This window comes from Oncorhynchus nerka, linkage group LG28 (assembly GCF_034236695.1).
Source record: "Oncorhynchus nerka isolate Pitt River linkage group LG28, Oner_Uvic_2.0, whole genome shotgun sequence".
Taxonomy (NCBI): Eukaryota; Metazoa; Chordata; class Actinopteri; order Salmoniformes; family Salmonidae; genus Oncorhynchus; species Oncorhynchus nerka.
In genome coordinates this window covers 73265603-73292156 of record NC_088423.1, presented here as the reverse complement: position 1 = coordinate 73292156, position 26554 = coordinate 73265603, and the positions used below count along the sequence as shown (strand labels likewise).

At 42.4% G+C, this 26554-nt stretch overlaps 1 protein-coding gene across 3 annotated transcripts in view; it reads right to left on the bottom strand.

Annotated features, from left to right (window-relative positions):
• Positions 1-7626: 7626 nt before the first annotated feature.
• rfx7a (regulatory factor X7a) overlaps positions 7627-26554 on the bottom strand; it is a 44226-nt gene continuing 25298 nt past the window's right edge. The window contains exons 3-10 of one of the 3 annotated variants that reach the window (XM_029641567.2): positions 25996-26078; positions 25046-25084; positions 24768-24893; positions 23136-23252; positions 20085-20169; positions 19641-19848; positions 18250-18548; positions 7627-15015 (exon numbers count right to left, since the gene is read on the bottom strand). In XM_029641567.2, coding sequence (XP_029497427.1) covers positions 11758-15015; positions 18250-18548; positions 19641-19848; positions 20085-20169; positions 23136-23252; positions 24768-24893; positions 25046-25084; positions 25996-26078 — 4215 coding nt within the window. In that variant the 3' untranslated portion in view covers positions 7627-11757. The remainder of the gene's footprint in view (positions 15016-18249; positions 18549-19640; positions 19849-20084; positions 20170-23135; positions 23253-24767; positions 24894-25045; positions 25085-25995; positions 26079-26554) is intronic. The other 2 variants (XM_029641569.2, XM_029641568.2) reach the window with 2 other exon arrangements.

Genomic DNA, 26554 nt, shown 5'->3' with positions numbered 1-26554 from the left:
AGGATTTCTACTTCAAAGAGTTGACAGCGAAGGACATAATGCTCATCCGGACCAGGCCCAAATCCCTGACACTCGAAAAAGGAAGAGGCGGCATTATAGAGGCCTGGATTGCGGAATATGATGAGACTACGTCAGCGAGTGCATAAACCGCCTCTACACTTCATTCTATTGTCGAACATGCAATCACTGGAGAATAAACTGGACGATCCCCATTTGATACTACCCTATAAACGTGATCTGAAGAACTGTAGTTTGAGTCATGACTGAACAAGGAAAATATAACTGGAGCTGGTTTTTCTAGTGCGTGATCTCTAATATTAAGGAAGTCTCAATGTTCTGCTCGCCAAGAATACCTCATGATAAGCTGTAGACCATACTATTTACAAAGAGAGTTTTCTATATTTTTCGTAGCTGTCTATTTACCACCACAAACTCATGCTGGCGCTAAGACTGCAATCAAGACTGCAATCAATGAGCTGTATAGGGCCATAAGCCAACAAGAAAATGCTCACCCAGAGGCGGTACTCCTAATGGCCGGTGATTTTAATGCAGGAAAACTAAAATCCATTTGACCTAATTTCTACCAGCATGTCACCTGTGCAACTAAAGGCGAAAACATCTCTAGATCACCGTTACTCCATACAAAGCTCTCCCACGCCCTCCATTTGGCAAATCTGACCATAACTCTATCCTCCTAATTCCTGCTTACAAGCAACAAAAAAAACAAAAAAAAACAGTAAGTACCAGTGACGCACTCAATACGGAAGTGGTCCTAAGCTACAGGGCTGTTTTTCTAGCACAGACTGGAATATGTTCCGGGATTCATCCGATGGCATTGAGAAGTTTACCACATCAGTCCCTGGCTTCATTAAGTGCACCAACAACGTCGTCCCCACAATGACCGTACGTACATATCCCAACCAGAAGCCATGGAATCCAGGCAACATCTGCACTGAGCTAATGCTGCTGTTTTCAAGGAGCAGGACACTATTCCGGACACTTTTAAGAAATCCTGCTACACCCTCCAATGAACCACCAAACAGGCAACACGTCAACACAGGACTAAGATCAAATCCTACCACACCAGCTCTGATGCTCGTCAGATGTGGCAGGGTTTGCAAACTATCACGGATTACAAAGTGAAACCCAGTCACAAGATGCGCATTGACACGAGCCTATCAGATGAACTAAATGCCTTTTATGTTCGCTTCGAGGCAAGCAACACTGAACCAAGCCAAATATTGGGCTAAATGAGCCTAACGTTACTCCTTAGTCCAAGGACCTGTTCTGTTTAAAGGGCATATTGTCTCTGGAATCCAAAACAGCCAAATACTCAATCTAAACGTGTATTGGTTCTCAATTGTGGTAAAGTTCTAGAAACATAAATCCCTCTGCTTTCATATCACATTAAAATAATTTCACAAATCAAAATACACACTTCTGTACACTGTTTTAACTGGTTTTAACACTGTTGCAGCCGACAGTATTATTCAGTGACAACACGTTTGTGGCGTCTGTCTTCCGTTTACACACAGGTGTTCGGAGATGCAGATACTGGAAATATGGCAGTGTGGGAACACTAACACTATGAAGGGGTGTTTCAATTGAACTTTTCATTTTTTAATCATTTTTCTCTGATATGAAAGATGAGGTCCTTGTGCTTCCAAAACCATACCGCAAGAGATCGTGTTTATGTTCAGACCGAGCGTTGCAGCTCTTAACAAAACTCCCCTCTACAGAATACGCCTTCGTACAATGACTGTGTAATGCAACTGAGAGTCTTGATCAAGGGCTAGACTGAACTAAGCATGAGAGCACCAGCTGTTCTGGATGACTGTGTGATCACACTCTCCGTAGCCGATGTGAGTAAGACCTTTAAACAGGTTAACATTCACAAGGACAGACGGATTACCAGGACTCGTACTGAGAGAATGCGCTGAACAGCTGGCAACCTCTCCTAGACCCAGTCTGTAATACCTACATGTTTCAAGCAGACCACCATAGTCCCTGTGCCCAAGAATGCCAAGGTAACCAATCTAAATGACTATTGCCTCATAGCACTCACATCTGTAGCCATGAAATGTTTTGAAAGGCTGGTCATGGCTCACAACACCATCCTCCCAGACATCCACTGCAAATTTGCATACCACCCCAACATATCCACAGATGACGCAATCTCTATTGCACTCCACACTGCCCTTTCCCACCTGGAAAAAAGGAATAGCTACGTGAGAATGCTGTTTATTGACTACAAGCTCAGCATTGAAAACCATAGTGCCCTCCAAGCTCATCACTAAGCTAAGGACCCTGGGACTGAGCACCAACCTCTGCAACTGGATCCTGGACATCCTGTTGGGCCGTCCCCAGGTGGTGAGGGTAGGCAACACCACATCCGCCACATTGACCCTCGACACGGGGGCCCTTCAGGGGTGTGACCTATCATGGTCCAAACACCGTTGCAGTGGTGTAAAGAACTTGAGTAAAATATACTTTGAAATACTACTTAAGTCATTTTTGGGGGTATCTGTACTTTACTATTTCTTTTTTGACTACTTTTACTTCACTACATTCCTAAATTTACTCCATGTATTTTCCCTGACACCCACTTGTTGCATTTGAATGCTTAGCAGGAACAGAAAATGGTCCAATGCATGCATTTATCATGAGAACATCCCTGGTCATCCCTACTGCCTCTGATCTGGCGGATTAAACACACATGCTTCGTTTGTAAATTATGTCTGAGTGTTGGTGTGCTCCTGGCTATCTGTACATTTAAAAAAGGGTGCAGTCTGGTTTGCTTAATAAGATATTTGAAATTATTTATACTTTTACTTTTGATACTTAGTATATTTTAGCAATTACATTTAACTTTGATTAAAAAAAAAAACTTTTTAATAACAATTGGGTACTTTTTTGACCACTGCACAGTCGTGAAGGGGCACAACACCTCTTCCCCCTCGGAAGGCTGAAAAGATTTGGCATGGGCTCTCAGATCCTAAAAAAGTTCTAAAGCTGCACCATTGAAAGCATCTTGACTGGCTGCATCACAGCTTGGTATGACAACTGCTTGGCATCCAACCGCAAGGCGCTACAGAAGGTAGTGCGTTCGACCCAGTACATCACCGGGCCGGGCTCTCTACCATCTAGGACCTCTATACCAGGCGGTGTCAGAGGAAGGCCCTAAACATGGTCAAAGACTACAGCCACCCAAGTGTCAGATTGTTCCATCTGGTACCGCACGGCAAGCCGAACCGCAGCACCAAGTCTGGGAACAAAAGGTTTCTGAACAGCTTCTACCCCCAGCCATAAGACTGTTGAACAGTTACTCAAATGACTACTCAGACCATTTTCTTCCTGCCCTTTTTTTGTTGCACTTCCTCTATGCACACACAATGAACTCTACCCACACACTTACACATACTACACGGACATCTCCAACACACAATGAACTCTACCCACACACTTACACGGACATCTCCAACACACAATGAACTCTACCCACACACTTACACATACTACACGGACATCTCCAACACACAATGAACTCTACCCACACACTTACACATACTACACGGACATCTCCAACACACAATGAACTCTACCCACACACTTACACGGACATCTCCAACACACAATGAACTCTACCCACACACTTACATCTCCAACACACAATGAACTCTACCCACACACTTACACATACTACACGGACATCTCCAACACACAATGAACTCTACCCACACACTACACGGACATCTCCAACAAACAATGAACTCTACCCACACACTTACACATACTACACGGACATCTCCAACACACAATGAACTCTACCCACACACTACACGGACATCTCCAACACACAATGAACTCTACCCACACACTTACACATACTACACGGACATCTCCAACACACAATGAACTCTACCCACACACTTACACGGACATCTCCAACACACAATGAACTCTACCCACACACTTACACGGACATCTCCAACACACAATGAACTCTACCCACACACTTACACATACTACACGGACATCTCCAACACACAATGAACTCTACCCACACACTTACACATACTACACGGACATCTCCAACACACAAAAACTACAAATCACTCTCACACACACACACACAACACATATGCATATTATTGACACCACACACACGCTCACACAGACACAAACACTTCTGCTACTCTGTTATTATCTATCCTGATTGCCTAGTCACTTTTACCCCTACCTACATGTACAATACCAGTCAAAAGTTTGGACACACCTACACATTCAAGGGTTTTTCTTTATTTTTTTTACTATTTTCTACATTGTAGAATAATAGTGAAGACATCAAAACTATAAAATAACACATGGAATCATGTAACCAAAAAAGTGTAAAACAAATCAAAATATATTTAATATTTGAGGTTCTTCAAAGTAGCCACCCATTGCCTTGATGACAACTTTCCTCACTCTTGGCATTCTCTCAACCAGCTTCATGAGGTAGTCACCTGTAATGCATTTCAATTAACAGGTGTGCCTTGAAAAAGAAATTCCACAAATTAACTTAACCTTTTTTCCATTTCAAGAACTTTGAAAGTTACTTCAAGTGCAGTCGCAAAAACCATCAAGCGCTATGATGAAACTGGCTTTCATGAGGACCGCCACAGGAAAGGAAGACCCAGTTACCTGCAGAGGATAATGTCACTAGAGTTACCAACTTCAGAAATTGCAGCCCAAATAAATGTGCACAGAGTTCAAGTAACAGACACATCTCAACATCAACTGTTCAGAGGAGACTATGTGAATCAGGCCTTCATGGCCAAATTGCTGCAAAGAAACCACTACTAAAGGACACCAATAATAATAAGAGACTTGCTTGGGCCAAGAAACACGAGCAATGGACATTAGACCAGTGGAAATCTGTTCTCTGGTCTGATGACTCCAAATTTGAGATTTTTGGTTCCAGCCGCTGTCTCTTTATGAGACACAGAGTAGGTGAACGGATGATCTGCGCATGTGTGGTTCCCATCGTGAAGCATGGATGAGGTGGTGTGATGGTGCTTTGTTGGCGACAATGTCTGTGATTTATTTAGAATTCAAGGCACACTTAACCAGCATGGCTACCAGAGCATTCTGCAGCGATACACCATCCCATCTGGTTAGCGCTAAGTGGAATTATCATTTGTTTTTCAACAGGACAATGACCCAACACACCTCCAGGCTGTGTAAGAGCTAGTTGACCAAGGAGAGTGATCGAGTGCTGCATCAGCTTTTTTGAGATAATGTTTTTGAGAGAATGCCAAGAGTTTGCAAAGCTGTCATCAAGGCAAAGGGTGGCTACGTTGAAGAATCTAAAATATATTGTGATTTGTTTAACACTTTTGTGGCTACTACATTACATGTGTGTTATTTTATAGTTTTGATGTCTTCACTATTATTCTAGAATGTAGAAAATAGTCAAAATATAGAGAACCCTTGAATGATTAGGTGTGTCCAAACTTTTGACTAGTACTCTACATATTACCTCAACTACCTCATACCACTGCACATTAACTCGGTACCGGTATTCCTTGTATATAACCTCGTTATTGTCATTTGATTGTGTTACTATGTTTTATTTAACACATTTTTTCTTACTTTTTAACTTTCATTGTTTGGGCCTGTTGTATTGGGCGCATGTGACAAATCAAATTTAATGTTTTCGGAAACAAGCTCTGAAACATGCAAATATGGCCGTGTGGGAACCCTAACCCTATTAAAGGTGTGTAGTAATTCAACCATAAAAAAAAGTATAATTTCTCGCTGATATGTTAACAAAACCGTACCACACGCTTCTGGGCTTTTAACAAAACTCCTCAGGCCAGAAGATACTATCGTCAATAGGAGCTAAAGGTAGTTAGCATCTATGAATGGGTTACCTTGAGACAAGCATTACTTCGTTATCATAATTTAGGAAACCGGTTGAATGACACACAGGTTAATCCACATCCCATGAGATGGACGAAAGGATGTTGTTCACATTCAAAGATACCTGATCCAACTGACCTTGCTTAGAAGTATTTTTGTTGATGCCGTCCCTCGCTGGAACCTGTACAAAAAGTCAAGAAATTAAAATCAGTAAAAAATATTGGACTTGGACTATACTTTTTAAATTCAGCAATAGTGTTATACAATGATCATCTTGATCAAATCAAGGCGACAGCATTGTAAAATGTAACATTAGCTCTCAACTTCAGCCCGTTTCTGTTTAGAAGGGAGTACGATGAGTGCACTGTATAATAAATGGGAGGATATGTCCTCTACCAAAAGATCTTGGGCTTTTTGGAGAGGTAGTTCACTTGCCCTGGGTTCAAGCCTTGATTCAGCTGTTCTCCCTCAATTACCACACATTTACAAAATCACTGAACTACCACATCATTGGGAATTTTAGAAGATTCTTAGTTCAGTATCAGCTAGTTAACAACTCCAAAAACAGACAATGGAGTGGGACATTGTATTTACCAGATCAATTACACAGTTTGCTGTTGCACAGTAGTCTGTTCAAGTTGGTTCATTACATAATGGAACATTCTCACCAGCAGAACATTTTAATTTGGAGAATGTTTTTGCAGACAAGCTCTTTAAGCCAAATGGTAATCTCCTCTCACCATTTTTACAATAGAACTACACAGTGTACAAAACATTAGGAGCACCTTCCTAATATTGAGTTGCACCTCCTTTTGCCCTCAGGACAACCTCAATTTGTCGGGGCATGGACTCTACAAGGTGTCGAAAGCATTCTACAGGGATACTGGCCCATGTTGACTCCAATGCTTTCCACAGTTGTGTCAAGTTGGCTGGATGTCCTGTGGGTGATGGACCATTCTTGATACACATGGGAAATTGTTGAGTGTGAAAACCCAGCAGCATTGCAGTTGTTGATACTCAAACTGGTGCGCCTGGCACCTATTAACATACCCTGTTCAAAGGCACTTAAATCTTTTGTCTTGCCCATTCACCCTCTGAATGGCACACAAACCATGTCTCAATTGTCTCAAGGCTTAAAAATCCTTCTTTAACATGTCTCCTCCCCTTCATCTACACTGATTGAAGTGGATTTAACAAGTGACATCAATAAGGGATCATAGCTCATGAATTAGCATTGGAGCTATAAGCAATTTACAAAGACTAGAAGCAGACATTTTTTCCTGCTCTTCTACTAGCCAGCTCTTATCAGCAGGCTTGATATCTCAGACAGATGGTGCAAATGATGCCAAATGTGCATCGTTTTTCTATCATGAGCTGCATCAGGCTGTATCAAGCTGTATACAGATTAGCCACTCTCTGGAACATCATCACCACATTCACATCAAAAATGCTAAAACGTACAAATAACATAATTGGAAATTGTGAATACACTTCCCACAAGTTCGGTTTCATTCCTTTTGTGGTACTGTAACATTTTCAATAACCCCTATGGAACAGGATTTGAGAAGATCAGTTCAAACCATGGTCTTCCACACTCATGTGACTTAATCAACCAGAATAGATATAGGATCTATGGAATGTGGTGTTTGGCACGCCATATATTTTTAGCTTCATATTGAATAACTTAAGCTACGGTGAGGAAAAGGACACTGAAAACAAAAGTGAGATTAACAGTAAAGTAAATACATATTTATTTGAATCATCACAGCTCTGGGGATAAAACCTTTGTGGGACCAAACCAGAAGATTCTAGCTAAGTGAAGGTAATGTAAATGCACGTAGAGTGGAAAAACAACAATTGAAACCAAGATATTCAAGTACTTAAAAAAAAACTTTATTGGTTTTAAAAACCCTTAAAAAAATCTCAACATCCTTGAGCACTTTCAATTAAAAAAAGACAGATGAAACTTTGCTGAAACGCTAAAGCAACTTTATCAAATTACTCTACGGTCTGCTGTACACTAGACAACAACAACAAGGGTTAAAGGGACTTTATACCAGGTCTGTGAAAAGTACAGGACTCAGCTGCCCCTGTGCACTTAAAGAAGAACAGACAGGGTTTGTCTTCATTTAAGTACAAACATCAGTGCTTATTTTCAATGGTTTCTGGAGAGAAAAAATAAATCTTCACAGAGTTACATAAAAAAAGTTAAAACATCTAAATAAACAGAACGGATTCAAAACCTGAACATACAGAACAAATATTAATCTGAATGAGTAAACATCAAACAATGCAAGTAACTTGTGAGTCGCTATACCTTTCTGTTCCGATTGACAGGACCAATCCTGAATTACAGCAAAGTGGTTACAAATACTCTGTACAATAGAATTCTACAAACATGCACACATATCATTTATTAACATGGTGAATGATTTATTTGACGATATTTCTGTTTAAATGTTTCTTTAAATGGAGTTTCATATTCTCATGAGAATGAAGTAAAAAAAAAAGTATCTCATTGAGATTAAGGTACATTGCTACACAAGACAATTAGCGTTCTCATATTTTTTTGATTGACATTTCAATTATTTTTTCACTTAGTTAAGCTCTTTAAAAAAATATTTGGGTGGCTTCAATTAATGCATTTGTCCTAAAAGAGGTGCCAATGCCTTGGTTCATTAAATGTTTAGTGCAATAACATGAACCTTCAAAGCTTGTTGAAATTTTAACCATGACATTCCGATGTCCATTGCAATGTTCTGGGCACAAAATCTGTCAGAGAAAGATAGCTATGCAACCTGGTAATATCTAATACTTAAAAAAAAAAAAAAATTAAATAACCATGTTATTTTCTCACTCGAAGCAGACGTCTTCTGTAAAAAGCCAACCAATATAAATCTCAGGAAGCAAACAAAAAAACACCAAGCTAAGAAAAAAACAAACACAGCATTATCTGTACAAGAAAGGGCAGGGCGCCAGCGGCCAAACACACAAGCACAGTTTAGCTGGCTCCTGATCCAAAATCACCAATATAGCATTTCAGAGGGTGCAGGTGCACAGAACCAGTTTAAGTTATAACAATACAGTGTCAGAGCTTTCATATGTACAAACTGTGGGATTCAAAATGAGAGGAACACTTACAACAGTCAACTGAATTAACCCCAATATTGTCCTGCTACATTGGTTTTTATAAACCAGAACAGTAGTGTGGTTTTCAGCATGTTTTCCAGTGCTACAGATCAGTTGCCAGTTTCACAATTTCCTCAAATTATTTTCAACCATCCCACCTGAAAGAAGGACAATTCCAAATTGCCATATAAAGGTATTTGACTGATGTCAGGCAAATAGGCAAATGACTGGGTTATTTGTGGGTTCTTCTAAAAAAATCCTATTTAATGCTTTTTTTCTCACACTAATTCGTTACTCTTTGGTATGGATATAAGGCTCAGAAGATTAAAAGCTCATAAAAACCACAGGATCTGGCCAATTAGCTATTCCCTTTATGATTTGCATGCCTTATTCACACACAGTTCTTCACTATACTATAAGCTATTTAAACCTGTAATAGATGACCCATACTTTACCACTAAATGCCTTTTTTTTGTTTCCAGGTGAAACACGTCCCTTCACTGTTAGAGTAAAATGCAGTGGATTAATGAACTCAACAAGAACATTATTCAAGGGGAAGAAAATGACAATTTATACAAATGTTTATGTAATTCTGTATTACAGTATTCCATAATACTGTATTTTCTACTGGATCTAGACTAATGTAAGGGGAATAGCTTTCGATGTATGACGGTAAAATATGCACTTTTGTGCCTTTTTATAGGAAGGACTTTGAATATCTAATGGCATAATATTAAACTAAACTAACTTTAATTTAATCTAAATTACTTCATATCCATCACATTTTTTACTGAATGTATGTAACATGAAACAATTTTTTTTTTAAGGGAAAAACAACATACATTTACATAAACCTGCAGTAACCTACTTTGACAGTAGCAGCCGCTTTGATAAGTAAAAAATGCATAGTGTTAAAATAAATCAGAACCAGAATGACTAGTCATTTTCCCCCAAATAGATACACGACTGAAACAGGGCAGGGTCATCTCCAGTCAATACACTTTGGTATAGGGGTGTTATAAGGTTAAATTCCTTTTCATATATTCCTCCACTTCCTTACTTAAATCAATATATTTCTGTTAATTAAAATGATACCCGCCAAATAGTCACAAAGAACGTAAATAAAACTCCCCACTAGTGCCCTACACAAGTCTTAAAAAACTTGACAGAGGTGAAAAGGGTCATCTTCTGCATTATATGGTTTAAATACAATATTTAACTGTCCTTTGAGCTCCATCTTAAAGCCCATTTCCTTTAGTTCTGCAGTCACTAAAGTGCAAGCTATCCCCATTACAGGTCTTTATTATGATTGTTTTAATTCTTATAAACATATACGATTCTAAACAAAGCAATCCTTTCGACATGAAGGACAGGGGAGCTCAACTACAGTAATAATGTCAGCATTCAGGGCAAAATGTGGGTGAAGCAAGCCTAAAAAATGACAATATTAACAGATACCATCTGTTGTTCTTCAGCTACCTGCGCTCAGTTTCAATGTACCCAAAGTGCATTAACTACTGGGACATGAGGGGAAATTTGAAAAGGTGAAAGACATAGTACATTCAAATCTCGATTTAATAGCCTACATTTTTTGTACCATGCACACTGCAATTTGAGTGGTCAATATCTTATTTGTAAAGTTTGCATAACATTTCAGCAAAACGGACAATCGGACATCTTCTGACAAGTTTAGTATACAGACAGTATATCTTGACCTTTAAATCTATAGTTTGAATAATATTCTGTAGTCACACAGATTCTTTTTCAAACAGCTGCCGTTTTCCTACTTGTAAAAATCCAAATTCTGAGAGAATGGAACTAGTTTGCCTCAATATCATTGCAAACAATGTATGTTAAAGGTCAAACACAGCGTTTTTTAAATTTATCTCAATATCAAATAATTTATTTCTGGGTAAAAATGAAGTACCTTATTGTGATTTAATTGAAAGAAATAGGACTGAGTAGGGAGGGGAAACCTAAAAACTAGCTGTTATTGGCAGAAGGTTTGGAACCCTTTCTTATTGGTCTATTAAATACATATACTGCCAGGTGATGTCACCATGCAGGCCAAAACTCCATCTCACCTAAACAGGCTGAAATTTTAGGCGGTCTTTTCAAACAGCTCCTACACTAAAAGGGCATTATCATTTTCACAGTATTATTCCAACCAGTGTGGAAATATATAAAACATGGTTCTTTAAGTAGACCAACGAAACATTTTTATTTACAGATTATGGGGGATTTTTTTTAACCATCGATTGATTTTGGTACATTTGTCTTGCACCTGAAACATTAGTACCAGTGCATGCTACTGCAAATGCCCTCTCGAACCTCTTGTTTTAGTCAACAGCTCCTGAACAAAAACATTATCCAAAATCATAGTCTACAGATAGAGATCTCTTAAAGATTACCAAACATCTCTGAAAATGTAAAAATACTTGTTATTCTACTGTCTTGATTTAAATGGTCTTGAATAACTATGATGTCTGAAGAGGGAGAAATGGATGAGTCAGCACCAGCGATGAGCTGTGAGAGAAAACCAGCATATTTGTAAGTGTGATCATTTCTGTTCAGCCTGGCACTTTGACTGGACAAAAGTCATTGTATCCCGAGTGTTGCAGTGTGCTATACAATGTCAATGTAAATAATTACAAAGAAGATTTTTACAAAACAATAGGTATAAACAAACCATTTCACCTTCATGAAATAAAAGCAGAGCCCATATTAACCCATTAACCCGACTGTGGGCTGGTCTTTACTTTCCAGCCAATCAAATCCATTGGAATTCGCAGTCTCGCTGCAAATCTGCTGGAACAGCGGATCATTCTTCAGTTCTTCCAGTGTAGAGTCTTCGTATTGTCCCTGCTGCTGATTGGGGTCAAACAGAAGGTTTGTGTCCAAATTGTTCAGGTCATTGATGCTACTGGAAAGATCAGAGGTCAGTCGAAAATCAGACCCCACAGGGTTGAGTTCTGACACCTGTCCCACAAGCTGATTGCCAGGAGTAAGGCTGCCGTCCGCTAAGAGGTCTTTAACGGTGGTGCTGAAATCTAGCTGCAGCTGTTGTTGTTGCTGCTGAAGGTTCTGGGCCAGCAGCATAGGCTGGCTCTGCTGATGCTGCTGTTCTCCAGTAGCCGATTGTGCTTGGCTGTCACCTGCTGAGAGAATCATCTGTTCGTTCCTAGAGTTCTTCATGAGGTAACCAGGCTTCTGAAACTCGTACGCATTCTGAGTGTTGGAAGTCATCAGAGTCTGATGGTTGGCACTTCTGGGGAAGCTGGGAGTGGTCTCTAAGATGTGGGTGAGGTTCATGCGGGCTGTGTAGTTGGACGGAAGGTTGTTGATACCCAGGCCCCGCACCGCGTCGTCACTGTCCCCGTCCATCTTGCTCAGGAGCACGTTGGTGATCTTTTTGCTGTTGGTCTGGCCCTGCATGGGCAGCACCTCCGTCTGCATCATCACGTTAACAGGCACAGACTGGCTCCTCTGTGCCATGCTGCTGACGTCCCCATGGCTGTTGGCGAAGATGTTGATCATCTCGGGGGTCACGGGGGAGGTGAAGGGGGACACCACTGTTCGGGGGATGTTGCCACTCTGGTTGCCACTCAGGTTTCGCTGGCGCACGGCAGGGCTTACACTACGACAGCGGAAGGTCCCGCCTGCTGAAGATGTACTGGTGGTCTTGTTGTCCAGAGGGGCGGGCACAGCGAAGCTCTCCTGCTTGTTCAGGTTGGCCATACTGGCTGCCTGCTGCTGCACCGGAGAGATGGGTGTCAGGCGGCCGTAGTGTCCGTCGTGGTGCCTCGTCTGAGACTGATAGGACTGGCCAGGGATGGCGAAGGCATGGGGCTTTCGGAAGTGGTCGTCGACCAGGTCCTGATAGCTGGGGAGGATACTGATGCCGTTGATGGAGTTCCCCCCGCTCTTGTTGTAACCATTGTTCATCCACTCCAGTTTGGCCTTGTCTGGGTGAGTAGCCATGGGCCTCTGCATGGGCTTGACGGGGCTGCTGGAGACAATGCTGCCGTCGTGGTAGCCTGTAATGCTGGAGTTAATGGGAGTGAAGGCAAAGGGGTTCCTGCACTCCACAGGGCTGGGGGGCACGCTACCGCTGCAGTTGGAGTGTGGAGTGCCGATGGGGGTGTGTCGGCTGCTCCCCAGGGCACTGTCCACTGGGGTGGTGGGGGCCATGTGGGAGCAGGGGCTCTCCCTAGTCAGGCCCTGGCCTCCTCCCATCATCTCAGAGGTGGATGTGGGAGTTGGAGTAGGAGTTTGGACAGGGGTGGTGCTGCTGTGTACTGATTGGTAGTAAGGGGTCATTGTCTGGTTGGAGGACATCATGTTGCCCTGCATTACAGACTGATGGCCTTGCAGCGTCACGTCAGCTCCGAAGGCCTGCAGACTGCTGTTGAGCTTCATCTGCTCCTCCATCTGCACCAGCTCCTCCACAATGCTGTCCTGGGTCATATCGTCATCATTGAAATGGAAGTAGTCCATGTTTGTCTGCATGGAGAGCTGGCTAGAGGCTGGGGCCTGGCCCATCATGGCCAGGGGCTCCATGACCTGTGTGGATGCCTGCTTGTGGTCTGTGATCTGCTGGGCGTAGGCCTGCTGCTGCTGTAGTTTACCTCCCTCCAGCTGGCCCCCAACCCACATGGTGTTCCTCAGGTCACTCACAGCAGACTGCTCCAGTAGGGCAGAGCTGTTGGGCATGGCTTGCATGTTACCCGTCATGTGCTGCTGGTGCTGAATTCGTGCATGACCAGCCGGGGCACTAACGTTGCCGATGCTGCTAGTGTCCATGGTGATCGGAGTGTCTCTTCTCTGCATGGAGCTCTGTGGCTTGACAACAGTCTGGAAGCCTCTGGTTCCGATGGGGGAATCAGAGAGTGACAGGATTCGAGTTGGGACAGTGGAGTTCAGTTTCACAGTAACTTTACCAATGGCTGGTGCACTTTCAGGTCTGACCGGGGTTCCTGTCCTGGGGAGTTTCTTCACTCCTGCACCAATCCCATGTCTGTAACCATCGGAGCCCCCAAGAGGTTGCTGGGAGATGAAGACCCTTTTGACAGGCGTGGGATAAGACTCTGGGCCGACGCCTGGGCGTTTCCTGGGGCTCTTGGAGGCGATGAGTGATGTGGCAACAGTGCCACCATTGGGTGACAGAGTGGTGCTGGTATTCTGATTGGAGACCGTCAAATACAAAGTACTTTCGTTATTGGTGTTATTATTGCTACCAGCTGTAGCTGCCACAGTGTTGTTGCGCAAAGAGGACTTGCCATTGCAATTGGTTCCAGCCATTGCCTCCAGTCCCAGGGAGCCTTTAGTGTGAGGCATGGGCACACTGGCAGCCCTTGGTACAGCTCCTCCAGCCCTCTGGCCCCCTGCAGCTTCCTGAGTCATAGTAAGCCTGCTAGCACCCAGGGCCAGACTGCCTTCACTTATGGCTTCACCCTCAATCATCTTGATGTCGATGGTAGGGGTGGTGGTGGCCCAGCCTGACCTGGCTAAGGGGGACAGGATGGGGGCTGCAGAGCCACTCCTGGCCCGTGGGCTGGGTCTGCTCTCCTCCAGGGCTACAGTGCTGCCCATGCCAGCAGAGGCAGGCCTTAAGGTGGTGTTTGTTAAGGTTGTTGTAGTGCTGCAGTTGGGAGCCAGGGATATGGTGGTCATCTTGACCACGTTGACAGAGCTGATGTGGGGTGTGGGCTGCATCACGGTCTTGATGGGGCTGTTGGTGATGAGCAGGGTGGGGGGAGAGCGCAGGGTGATGGCGCTGGTGGCTGAGGGTTTAGGCAGGATCTGGGCATAGCGGTGGCGGGCAGAGCGGTCCCCCACAGGGCTGGCTGGGATATTCTGAGGGGTCTTGGGACACTTGACAGGCTGCATTGACTGGGTCACCACTTGGAAGTTGACAGGCAGAATCTTGCCCTCCGATGTTCCCACAGGACTGGGGGACATCAGTTGTCTGCTCCTTTGTACCTGCATATACAGCATAGAAAAACATGACACAAAAAAGTATTAATAAGATGTACAGTTAAAGTCAGAAGTTTACATACACCTTAGCCAAATACATTTAAACTCAGTTTTTCACAATTCCTGACATTTAATCTGAGTAAAAATTATCCGTTAGGATAATCAATTTATTTTAAGAATGTGAAATGTCAGAATAATAGCAGAGAAAATGATTTCAGCTTTTATTTCTTTCATCATTCCCAGTGGGTCAGAAGTTTACATACACTCAATTAGTATTTGGTAGCTGCCTTTAAATGGTTTAACTTGGGTCAAACGTTTCAAGTAGCCTTCTACAAGCTTCCCACAATAAGATGGGTGAATTTTGTCCCATTCCTCCTGACAGAGCTCGGGTAGCTGAGTCAGGTTTGTAGGCCTCCATGTTCCCACATGCTTTTTCAGTTCTACCCACAAATGTTCTATAAGATTGAGGTCAGGGCTTTGTGATACACACTCCATTACCTTGACTTTGTTGTCCTTAAGCCGTTTTTCCACAACGTTGGGAGTATGCTTGGTGTCATTGTCCATTTGGAAGACCCATTTGCTACCAAGCTTTAACTTCCTGACTGATGTCTTGAGATGTTGCTTCAATATATCCACATAATTATCCTCCCTCATGATGCCATCTATTTTGTGAAGTGCACCAGTCCTTCCTGCATCAAAGCACCCCCACAACATGATGCTGCCACCCCCGTGCTTCACGGTTGGGATGGTGTTCTTTGGCTTGCAAGACTCCCCCTCTTTCCTCCAAACATAATGAAGGTCATTATGGCCAAACAGTTCTATTTTTGTTTCATCAGACCAGAGGACATTTCTCCAAAAAGTACGATCTTTGTCCCCACATGCAGTTGCAAACCGTAGTCTGGCTTTTTTATGGTGGTTTTGGAGCAGTGGCTTCTTCCTTGCTGAGCGGCCTTTCAGGTTATGTCGATATAGGACTTGTTTTACTGTGGATATAGATACTTTTTTTCTTGTTTCCTCCAGCATCTTCACAAGGTCCTTTGTTGTTGTTCTGGGATTGATTTTCACTTTTCGCACCAAAGTACGTTCATCTCTAGGAGACAGAACGCGTCTCCTTCCTGAGCGGTATGACGGCTGCGTGGTCTCATGGTGTTTATACTTGCATACTATTGTTGGTACAGATGAACGTGGTACCTTCAGGCATTTGGAAATTGCTTCCAAGGATGAACCAGACTTGTGGAAGTCTACAATTTATTTTCTGAGGTCTTTCTTTTGATTTTCCCATGATGTCAAGCAAAGAAGCACTGAGTTTGAAGGTAGGCCTTGAAATACATCTACAGGTACACCTCCAATTGACTCAAATGATGTCAATTAGCCTATCAGAAGCTTCTAAAGCCATGACATAATTTTCTGGAATTTTCCAAGCCGTTTAAAGGCACAGTCAACTTAGTGTATGTCAACTTCTGACCCACTGGAATTGTGATACAGTGAATTATAAGTGAAATAATCTGTCTGCAAACAATTGTTGGGAAAATTACGTGTCATGCAACTAACTAGAGGTCGACCGATTAATCGGAATGGCCGATTAATTAGGGCTGATATCAAGTTTTCATAACAATTGGAAATCGGTATTTTTGGGCGCCGATTTTGCCGATAAAAATAAATAAATACATTTTATACCTTTATTTAACTAGGCAAGTCAGTTAAGAAAACATTTCCAATGACGGCCTAGGAACGATCGGTTAACTGCCTTGTTCAAGGGCAGAACGACAGATTTTCACATTGTCAGCTCGGGGGATCCAATCTTGCAACCTTACAGTTAACTAGTCCAACACTCTAACCACCTGCCTCTCATTGCACTCCACGATGAACCTGCCTGTTAAGCGAATGCAGTAGAAGCCAAGGTAAGTCGCTAGCTAGCATTAAACTTATCTTATAAAAAACAATCAATCATAATCACTAGTTATCAACACATGGTTGATGATATTACTAGTTTATCTAGCATGTCCTGCGTTGCATATAATCGATGCAACGCTGGGGGATGATTTAACAAAAGCGCATTTGCGAAAAAAGCACATTCTTTGGACGACTGTACCTAACCATAAACACCCATGCCTTTCTTAAAATCAATACACAGAAGTATATTTTTTTTAAACCTGCATATTTAGCTAAAAGTAATCTAGGTTAGCAGGCAATATTAACCAGGTGCAATTGTGTCACTTTCCTTATGTTCATTGCACGCAGAGTCAGGGTATATGCAACAGTTTGGGCAGCCTGGCTCATTGTGAACTAATTTGCCAGAATTTTACGTAAATATTACATAACATTGAAGGTTGTGCAGTGTAACAATAATATTTAGACTTAGGGACGCCGCCCGTTAGATAAAATACCGAACGGTTCCGTATTTCACTGAAATAATAAACGAAATTTTCGAAATGAAAGTTTCCGGATTCGACCATATTGTTATGTTATAATTAAGTCTATGATTTGGAAAGGAAGCTATTCTGTTACACTGGCAATACTATAGTGCCTATAAGAACATCCAATAGTCAAAGGTATATGAAATACAAATGGTATAGAGAGAAATAGTCCTATAAATACTATATTAACTACATCCTAAAACCTCTTACCTTGGAATATTGAAGTCTCATGTTAAAAGGAACCACCAACTTTCATATGTTCTCATGTTCTGAGCAAGGAACTCAAACGTTAGCTTTTTTACATGGCACATATTGCACTCTTACTTCTCCAACACTTTGTTTTTGCATTATTTAAACCAAATTGAACATGTTTCATTATTTATTTGAGGCTAAATGGATTTTTATTGATGTATTATATTAAGTTAAAATAAGTGTTCATTCAGTATTGTTGTAATTGTCATTATTACAGATAAATAAATAAAATACAGCCAATTAATCGGTATCGGCGTTGAAAAATCATAATCGGCCGACCTCTAGTCCTAACCGACTTGCCAAAACTATAGTTTGTTAACAAGAAATTTGTGGAGTGGTTGAAAAACAAGTTTTAATGACTCCAACCTAAGTGTATGTAAACTTCCAACATCAACTGTAAAAGTATGCAACACTTTCATAACTCCAGTTATGAATAGCTTCTGTTGCACATGTGATATAGGCAACACAAAGTTATCGCTTGTATGGATGAGTAACAGGAACACTGCAAAGACAGTGGGATATATAGAGTAAGCTTAGACAAACACAGAAGTAGAATACAAGCTTGGCTTACCGTGATGGGGCTGGGGACTGCAGCTACCATAATGCCAATGGTGGGATGTGGGGAGAGCAGGGCTGGGCTTCTACAGGTAATGGAGCCGACCCCAGGCGTGCCCCCGTCAGCCCGCCTGGCCTGAGCCTCTCCGGGGAGGGGGGAGTGCAGCATCTGCTCCTGCTGCTTCTTCTGGATCTTCCGCTGGAGCTGCTGCTTGGCATCGATGGAGGGAGAGGGCAGGGTCTTCACTTGGGACTGGAAGGAGTGGGCTTCAGCTGTTGGTGCGAATGCTGAGGATGGCAGTGGCGTTTTAACTCCTAAAGGGAGGAGACAGAGGAAGACAGAAACAGGTTAACACATATTTTGAGTTAACAAATTGTCATGGTCCTCCTAGACAGAGCAGCTTCTATTTTGAAGAAAGCATAACTATCCCACTGGGCACAAACTGGTTGAATCAATGATGTTTCCACATCATTTCAATGAAATGTTGTTGAACCAATGTGGAATAGACGTTGAATTGACATCTGTACCTAATGGGATGGCTTTTAGGGACTGACAGGAGGTGGTATGTAAATGCATTATAGCAGGTCAATGAGAAAAATCTGCCACTAGATGGAAACATTTCACTGTTCACCATACATGAGGCAGTGAAAGGACAAGTGAAGTTTGACTTCCAAAACATACAGTGCACACTGACAGTATTCAGAGCCGTTAACTTTTCACATATTTTGTTACGTTACAGCCCTTTTCTAAAATGGCAAAGCAAAAACAGGTTTTTATAAATTTTTGGAAATGTATAAAAAATAAAAAAACAGAAATACCTTATTTACATAAGTATTTAGCATTGAGGGAACAATGAACGGCGCAAAGTACAGAGATCCTTGATGAAAACCTGCTCCAGAGCGCTCAGGACCTCAGACTGGGCCGAAGGTTCACCTTTCAACAGTACAACGACCCTAAGCACACAGCAAAGACATCGCAGGAGTGGCTTTGGGACAAGTCTCTGAAGGTCCTTGTGTGGCCCAGCCAGAGCACGGACTTGAACCTGATCAAACATCTCTGGAGACCTGAAAATAGCATTGCAGCGAAGCTCCCCATTCAACCTGACAGAGCTTGAGAGGATCTGCAGAGAAGAATGGGATAAACTCCCCAAATAAAGGTGTGGCAAGCTTGTAGCGTCATATCCAAGAAGACTCAAGGCTGTGATTGCTGCCAAAATGTGATTCAACAAAGTACTAAGTAAAGGGTTTGAATACTTATGTAATCACTTTTATTTATTTTTTAATACATTTGCAAAAAAGCCTTAAAAACCTGTTTTTGCTTTGTCATTTTAAAATTAGACTGTAACGTAACAAAATGTGGAAAAATTCAAAGGGTCTGAATACTTTGCGGATGCACTGTATTGTCACCTGTTGGTGTACCAGTCATGACCGTGAGGGCTGCCACAGATTTGGTGCCGATGTAGTGGCTGTTGAGCAGGAAGCGAGCCAGGTCCTCCACAGCATCAAACTGGCGGCTCAGCACCTTCTGGGCCCACTCACACACCAGGCCACAGGCCGCAGAGCGCACCTCCTCCTCCGCACTGCACAGCTGACCTGAGGCCTCCAGCACCTCACACTGAAGCATAACATAGGCACATGTACAGGTGTTAGGAATTATAGTCGTACATATCCCTGTATTACTTTTAGTTCAATATGAAGCCTCAAAACGTAGTCCTTTTCTTAACACATTCAATTAATGAAAGTTATGTTATGGTTGGACTACAGTTAGGCAAACATTTCTTACTTATTTTCTTGAAAATCTATTTAAATAAGGTAAAGACCTTGAGAGAGGAAGGCAGACAGACAACTTACCCCGTCCCCTGTTTTATGTAACTCCAGGTTGGGTAAAGATGGCATGTGGACAAAGGCTTTCTTCCTCAGTCCACTATAGCAGTATGTGAGCAGGGGTTAAGGTTCAAAAAACACTAAACGGTCAAATATTTAAGAGTTAATTTATGGAGGTGCTAAAATGTGTTGGTTGTTTGTCTGTAAAGAGCCGGGCATTAGTGCTTCAGGGACCATTCTAGCCATAAGAGACTGGGATTGCCCCATAGGATAGGGTAAGAAAAGTGACTCAGGGCAGAAGGTCAGTTGTCACTCAGACAGATCTGAGGAAGAGCCTTCTCACCCGAAGCTGAGACGGCTATTATTATTTTTTTTCCCCATCTTTATTTAAGCAGGTAGGCCCAGTTAAGAAAAAGTTCTCATTTACAACTGCAACCTATCTCCCAGTCAGCATCAGTCACTAGTCACTCCACTACTAATCCCTCAGCCCCTCAGGCCTCTCACACTCCCACTGAACCTTCTCTTCCCCCTCCAACCTTTGGAGATGTGACCAACTCCACTGCCAAAATAAGGCGCTGTGGATTTGTGGTGAGAGCTAGACTTTTTTTATTTATTTTTATTTCACCTTTATTTAACCAGGTAGGCTAGTTGAGAACAGGTTCTCATTTGCAACTGCGACCTGGCCAAGATAAAGCATAGCAGAGTGATCAGACAACACAGAGTTACACATGGAGTAAACAATTAACAAGTCAATAACACAGTAGAGAAAAAAAAGGGGGGGTCTATATACAATGTGTGCAAAAGGCATGAGGAGGTAGGCGAATAATTACAATATTGCAGATTAACACTGGAGTGATAAATGATCAGATGATCATGTACAGGTAGAGATATTTGTGTGCAAAAGAGCAGAAAAGTAAATAAATAAAAACTGTGGGGATGAGGTAGGTGAAAATGGGTGGGCTATTTACCAATAGATTATGTACAGCTGCAGCGATCGGTTAGCTGCTCAGATAGCTGATGTTTGAAGTTGGTGAGGGAGATAAAAGTCTCCAACTTCAGCGATTTTTGCAATTCGTTCCAGTCACAGGCAGCAGAGTACTGGAACGAAAGGCGGCCGAATGAGGTGTTGGCTTTGGGGATGCTCAATGAGATACACCTGCTGGAGCGCGTGCTACGGATGGGTGTTGCCATCGTGACCAGTGAGCTGAGATAAGGCGGAGCTTTGCCTAGCATGGCCTTGTAGATGACCTGGAGCCAGTGGGTCTGGCGACGAATATGTAGCGAGGGCCAGCCGACTAGAGCATACAAGTCGCAGTGGTGGGTAGTATAAGGTGCTTTAGTGACAAAACGGATGGCACTGTGATAAACTGCATCCAGTTTGCTGAGAAGAGTGTTGGAAGCCATTTTGTAGATGACATCGCCGAAGTCGAGGATCGGTAGGATAGTCAGTTTTACTAGGGTAAGCTTGGCAGCGTGAGTGAAGGAGGCTTTGTTGCGGAATAGAAAGCCGACTCTTGATTTGATTTTCGATTGGAGATGTTTGATATGGGTCTGGAAGGAGAGTTTGCAGTCTAGCCAGACACCTAGGTACTTATAGGTGTCCACATATTCAAGGTCGGAACCATCCAGTGTGGTGATGCTAGTCGGGCAAGCGGGTGCAGGCAGCGATCGGTTGAAAAGCATGCATTTGGTTTTACTAGCGTTTAAGAGCAGTTGGAGGCCACGGAAGGAGTGTTGTATGGCATTGAAGCTCGATTGGAGGTTAGATAGCACAGTGTCCAGTGACGGGGCAAAAGTGTATAGAATGGTGTCGTCTGCGTAGAGGTGGATCAGGGAATCGCCCGCAGCAAGAGCAACATCATTGATATACACAGAGAAAAGAGTCGGCCCGAGAATTGAACCCTGTGGCACCCCCATAGAGACTGCCAGAGGACCGGACAACATGCCCTCCGATTTGACACACTGAACTCTGTCTGCAAAGTAATTGGTGAACCAGGCAAGGCAGTCATCCGAAAAGCTGAGGCTACTGAGTCTGCCGATAAGAATATGGTGATTGACAGAGTCGAAAGCCTTGGCAAGGTCGATGAAGACGGCTGCACAGTACTGTCTTTTATCGATGGCGGTTATGATGTCGTTTAGTACCTTGAGTGTGGCTGAGGTGCACCCGTGACCGGCTCGGAAACCAGATTGCATAGCGGAGAAGGTACGGTGGGATTCGAGATGGTCAATGACCTGTTTGTTGACTTGGCTTTCGAAGACCTTAGATAGGCAGGGCAGAATGGATATTGGTCTGTAACAGTTTTATCAGATGCTGGTGTGTGAGAGTGTGACAGCAGGTGCTCCCTGCTGAACACTTCCATACACTTAGGAGGTGTCCCACACAACCAGGCAAAGAACTACTCAGAGGTATAGCATAGTTATGAATGACTCACTTTCTCTCACACAAAACAAATGATAAAATACAGACAAATAGGTCCAAGATCTTGAATTAACTTGTACCTTTGTAGAGTGTGTATTAACTTTGGTAACAGAAAAAAGTTAATTTAAAAAGGGAGATATAGATTACTAAGCAAGCCACAGCTCAAGATGTTCTGATTTGGTATGATTTGACTTGGGCGCTCATATTGAGTTTCAGTTGCTATTGCAACCGTCATATAAAAACAAGGTCTATTTCAGAAAGGCTCAGCATTGAAAAAAAAAACTGCATTCATACGCAAGTATTTTATGCTATTCTTTTTTTGAACTCCACAACAAAATAAGAACGAAGTCACTTGACACTTTACTAATTTAACGGACGCTAATCTCATTGGAGACTGTAGCTTTGCCAAGTCTAGAGTCGTGATCTCATGGAAAAGACATTGAAAAGACATTTCACAAATTGTTTCCTGAAGGTCAAAAACACAGTGATTCCCCTAAGTGTCTCTGTCCTACTATACTACTCTCCAGGCAGAGGCTGCTTTATTTGATTTCATTTCAGTTCTATATTTAGAGGCTCCATGAACTGAGACAACAGATGTTCTGCGACCAGAGTCCAGAGAGGCCAGATTGTTCGCTACAAACCATTCCAGTGAAGGATATTTTGATTTGCCTCTCATGCCAAGTCGACGTGCCTTCATGTTTGGAAATACATTTTTCATGATCTTTCCAAAGTCCGCCGCACTCAGTGGGTGGTAGCAGAGATTGTCACAATAGCTCCTGAAACAAACAAACAAGAGGCAGACAGACACAGACAGTAAACATTTGTTGGACAGGGGAAGTAAAGGTTCAGATAAACAAGGTATTGGAAATCTCAGTAAAACCAAATAAACTATGTTAAATATCAAATAAAAGACAGTCACATCAAAACAGTGACATCTGGATGAAGACGTTCCCATAGAAATCAGAAACATTATTAGTACTTTAATTTGCAATGAATGAGGACGTCAAACTGCGTGTTACGTAACAGTCACATAGCATTTCAGACTTTCCGTTCTAGTGTTACCAACACATGGTGCACATCTTTTCCCATGCTTTCTGCATCTATTTATATTGGTGCTTTGGCTGGCAGTATGTAGATCCTTCATAGCTGACAGTATGTAGATCCTTCATAGCTGGCAGTATGTAGATCCTTCATAGCTGGCAGTATGTAGATCCTTCATAGCTGGCAGTATGTAGATCCTTCATAGCTGGCAGTATGTAGATCCTTCATAGCTGGCAGTATGTAGATCCTTCATAGCTGGCAGTATGTAGATCCTTCATAGCTGGCAGTATGAAGATCCATCATAGCTGGCAGTGTGTAGATCCTTCATAGCTGGCAGTGTGTAGATCCTTCATAGCTGGCAGTGTGTAGATCCTTCATAGCTGGCAGTGTGTAGATCCTTCATAGCTGGCAGTGTGTAGATCCTTCATAGCTGGCAGTGTGTAGATCCTTCATAGCTGGCAGTGTGTAGATCCTTCATAGCTGGCAGTGTGTAGATCCTTCATAGCTGGCAGTATGTAGATCCTTCATAGCTGGCAGTGTGTAGATCCTTCATAGCTGGCAGTGTGTAGATCCTTCATAGCTGGCAGTGTGTAGATCCTTCATAGCTGGCAGTGTGTAGATCCTTCATAGCTGGCAGTGTGTAGATCCTTCATAGCTGGCAGTGTGTAGATCCTTCATAGCTGGCAGTGTGTAGATCCTTCATAGCTGGCAGTGTGTAGATCCTTCATAGCTGGCAGTGTGTAGATCCTTCATAGCTGGCAGTGTGTAGATCCTTCATAGCTGGCAGTGTGTAGATCCTTCATAGCTGGCAGTGTGTAGATCCTTCATAGCTGGCAGTGTGTATTAAAGGCTTATTTATTTAGTAACAGCCAAATGCCAAATGTTATGTACTTTCATAACATGCATCTCATGTCATAAAATAAAACGGCCATACAAATGTGTACCTTGTTCTTGTGAAACCTCTTAGAAGTCAAGTACTCATGGAAATCAAATTCAAAAGTAAATCCATCCATTTACACCTGGTATGGAATTTAACCTATCAGGTATCCCAAATTCCCTAAAATACCTGTACACAGTGCTATCAATATGTTTTTAAATTGGTCCGGTGTCCCTTTCCAGAACATCAAAACAGGGTGACAGTTTTTTATTTGTATTTAACAGTGCTATTGCTTTGAAAATGACCCGAGTTGGGCAAAGCCCCATTGGCTTCACATTTCCCTATTTCCCCTTTCTCACTGTCAGATACCCACTTGTACTCATCATAGACCTCCTGTTTGGGCAGAGAGGTTTCTGGGTATTCCTCTAGGTGACTGCGAATCCAGTTGAACGCGTGCATCTGTTGAGTGCGGCTTGATGACATGGAGCTCTGATCACTGCTAGAGAAAGCAGGAGAAAATAGGTTATTTACAATACAATCACAAAAAAACAATTTACAGTCGGATCTACCTTTCCCGCCCCATTTTTCAAACGCAACAAACACACATCACCCCCATGTCTCTATGTTGTAAGTGAGAGAGGTTTTATGTACCATGACAGTTCTCCAGGACTGGCAGACCCTCTCTCAGTCCTGATGGGCATCGTGTGGAGTGTTGGGGAGTTGAGGTGATGAGGATTAGATGTGGAGAACAAGTAGGAATTGATCATTGCTTTTCAATCAAGGTATGATATTGACAACATCAATGAGCAGCGTGTGTTTGTCACCTGATGCTAAACTAACTTCAAGCCACTGCCCCTGGACACTTCTGTAGATGAGAGGATTGGATAAGTTCAAACAATGTGGAGAAATTCCTCTTAACAGTATTCCTTAGGCCTAATACATATCCAATCGTCTCAGATCTGCACACATTCCTAGGGAGTAGGGGCTTGGGTCATTTGGAATTAAGAGTGTGTATGTGTGCGTGTGTGTGTTACAGATCAAATATACATTAGAGAGAAGACAGGGCATAAATCTACACATATTTTGCAAAAAGGTCAAACATGAAGGGTTGAGGAAAGATGTTATTGATAAGTTATTAAGTAAGGACTTTCTATCAGAACACACACAGGTGATAGTCATATGTGGGAAATCATTATCAAATCAACTAACGCAACAATAAAAAACAAAAGCACCAAAGCTTATTTGCTATTGAAGAGAGAATGTTTGAACACACACACCCCCCCTTAACTGGTAGTCCAATATCAAATCAAACAATGCAATTATTTATTTTTTCATTTTTTAAAAACAGCCAAAGCCTATTTGCTCTCTAAGGGAGAGAGTATGGCATAATGAGCAGAGTTTGACTTAACCACAGTCCAAGCTAATGTTGACAACCATTGTAGCATGTGGGGATAGGATAGGGTGCAGAACATCTATATTATGCTACTAGGCTAATGGGGTAGATGAACAACAGGCTAAGTCATGTGCAAATGGCATGGAACTGCATCTAGACATGACACAAAACAAACTATGTTCAATCAAATGACAGAATGATCAATTACCTTTTTTCACTGTTGCTGGGACCAGAAGGCAACTTAAGGTAGAGGTAGAGTTTCTCGATGTCTGTAAACGTCTCCACATCTTGCTGTAAAAGCGGAGCACAGGGAAGAAGAGGGATTTAATAACAAACAGTAGGGATGCACGATATATCGGTGAACATATTGGAATCGGCCAATAATAGCTAAAAATGCCAACATCGGTATCGGCCAGATGTCTAGTTTAAAGCCGGTGTTAAAAAACGATGTCAAAGCTACCGTGCATACCTATATAACGTAGGTACATGATGTAATGACGCTTCACGTTAAATTTGGCGCTACACGTGCCACACAGCATTCCTAACCTAGCCCACAATGTCTGCTGTGTGGATCGAGCAGTCAACAAGTCAAGCAGTCATTTGAAAGAGTAAGAACATTTCAGCGAGACAACTCAAAGGCAAAACCCATTAAAGCCAAGATAATGGAAATTATTGTCCTTGACAATCAACCATTCTCTGTCGTGGGTGATGTTGGCTTTTGCCAACTGGTCGAGCACCGGTACACTACCAAGTGCGCTATTTTTCAG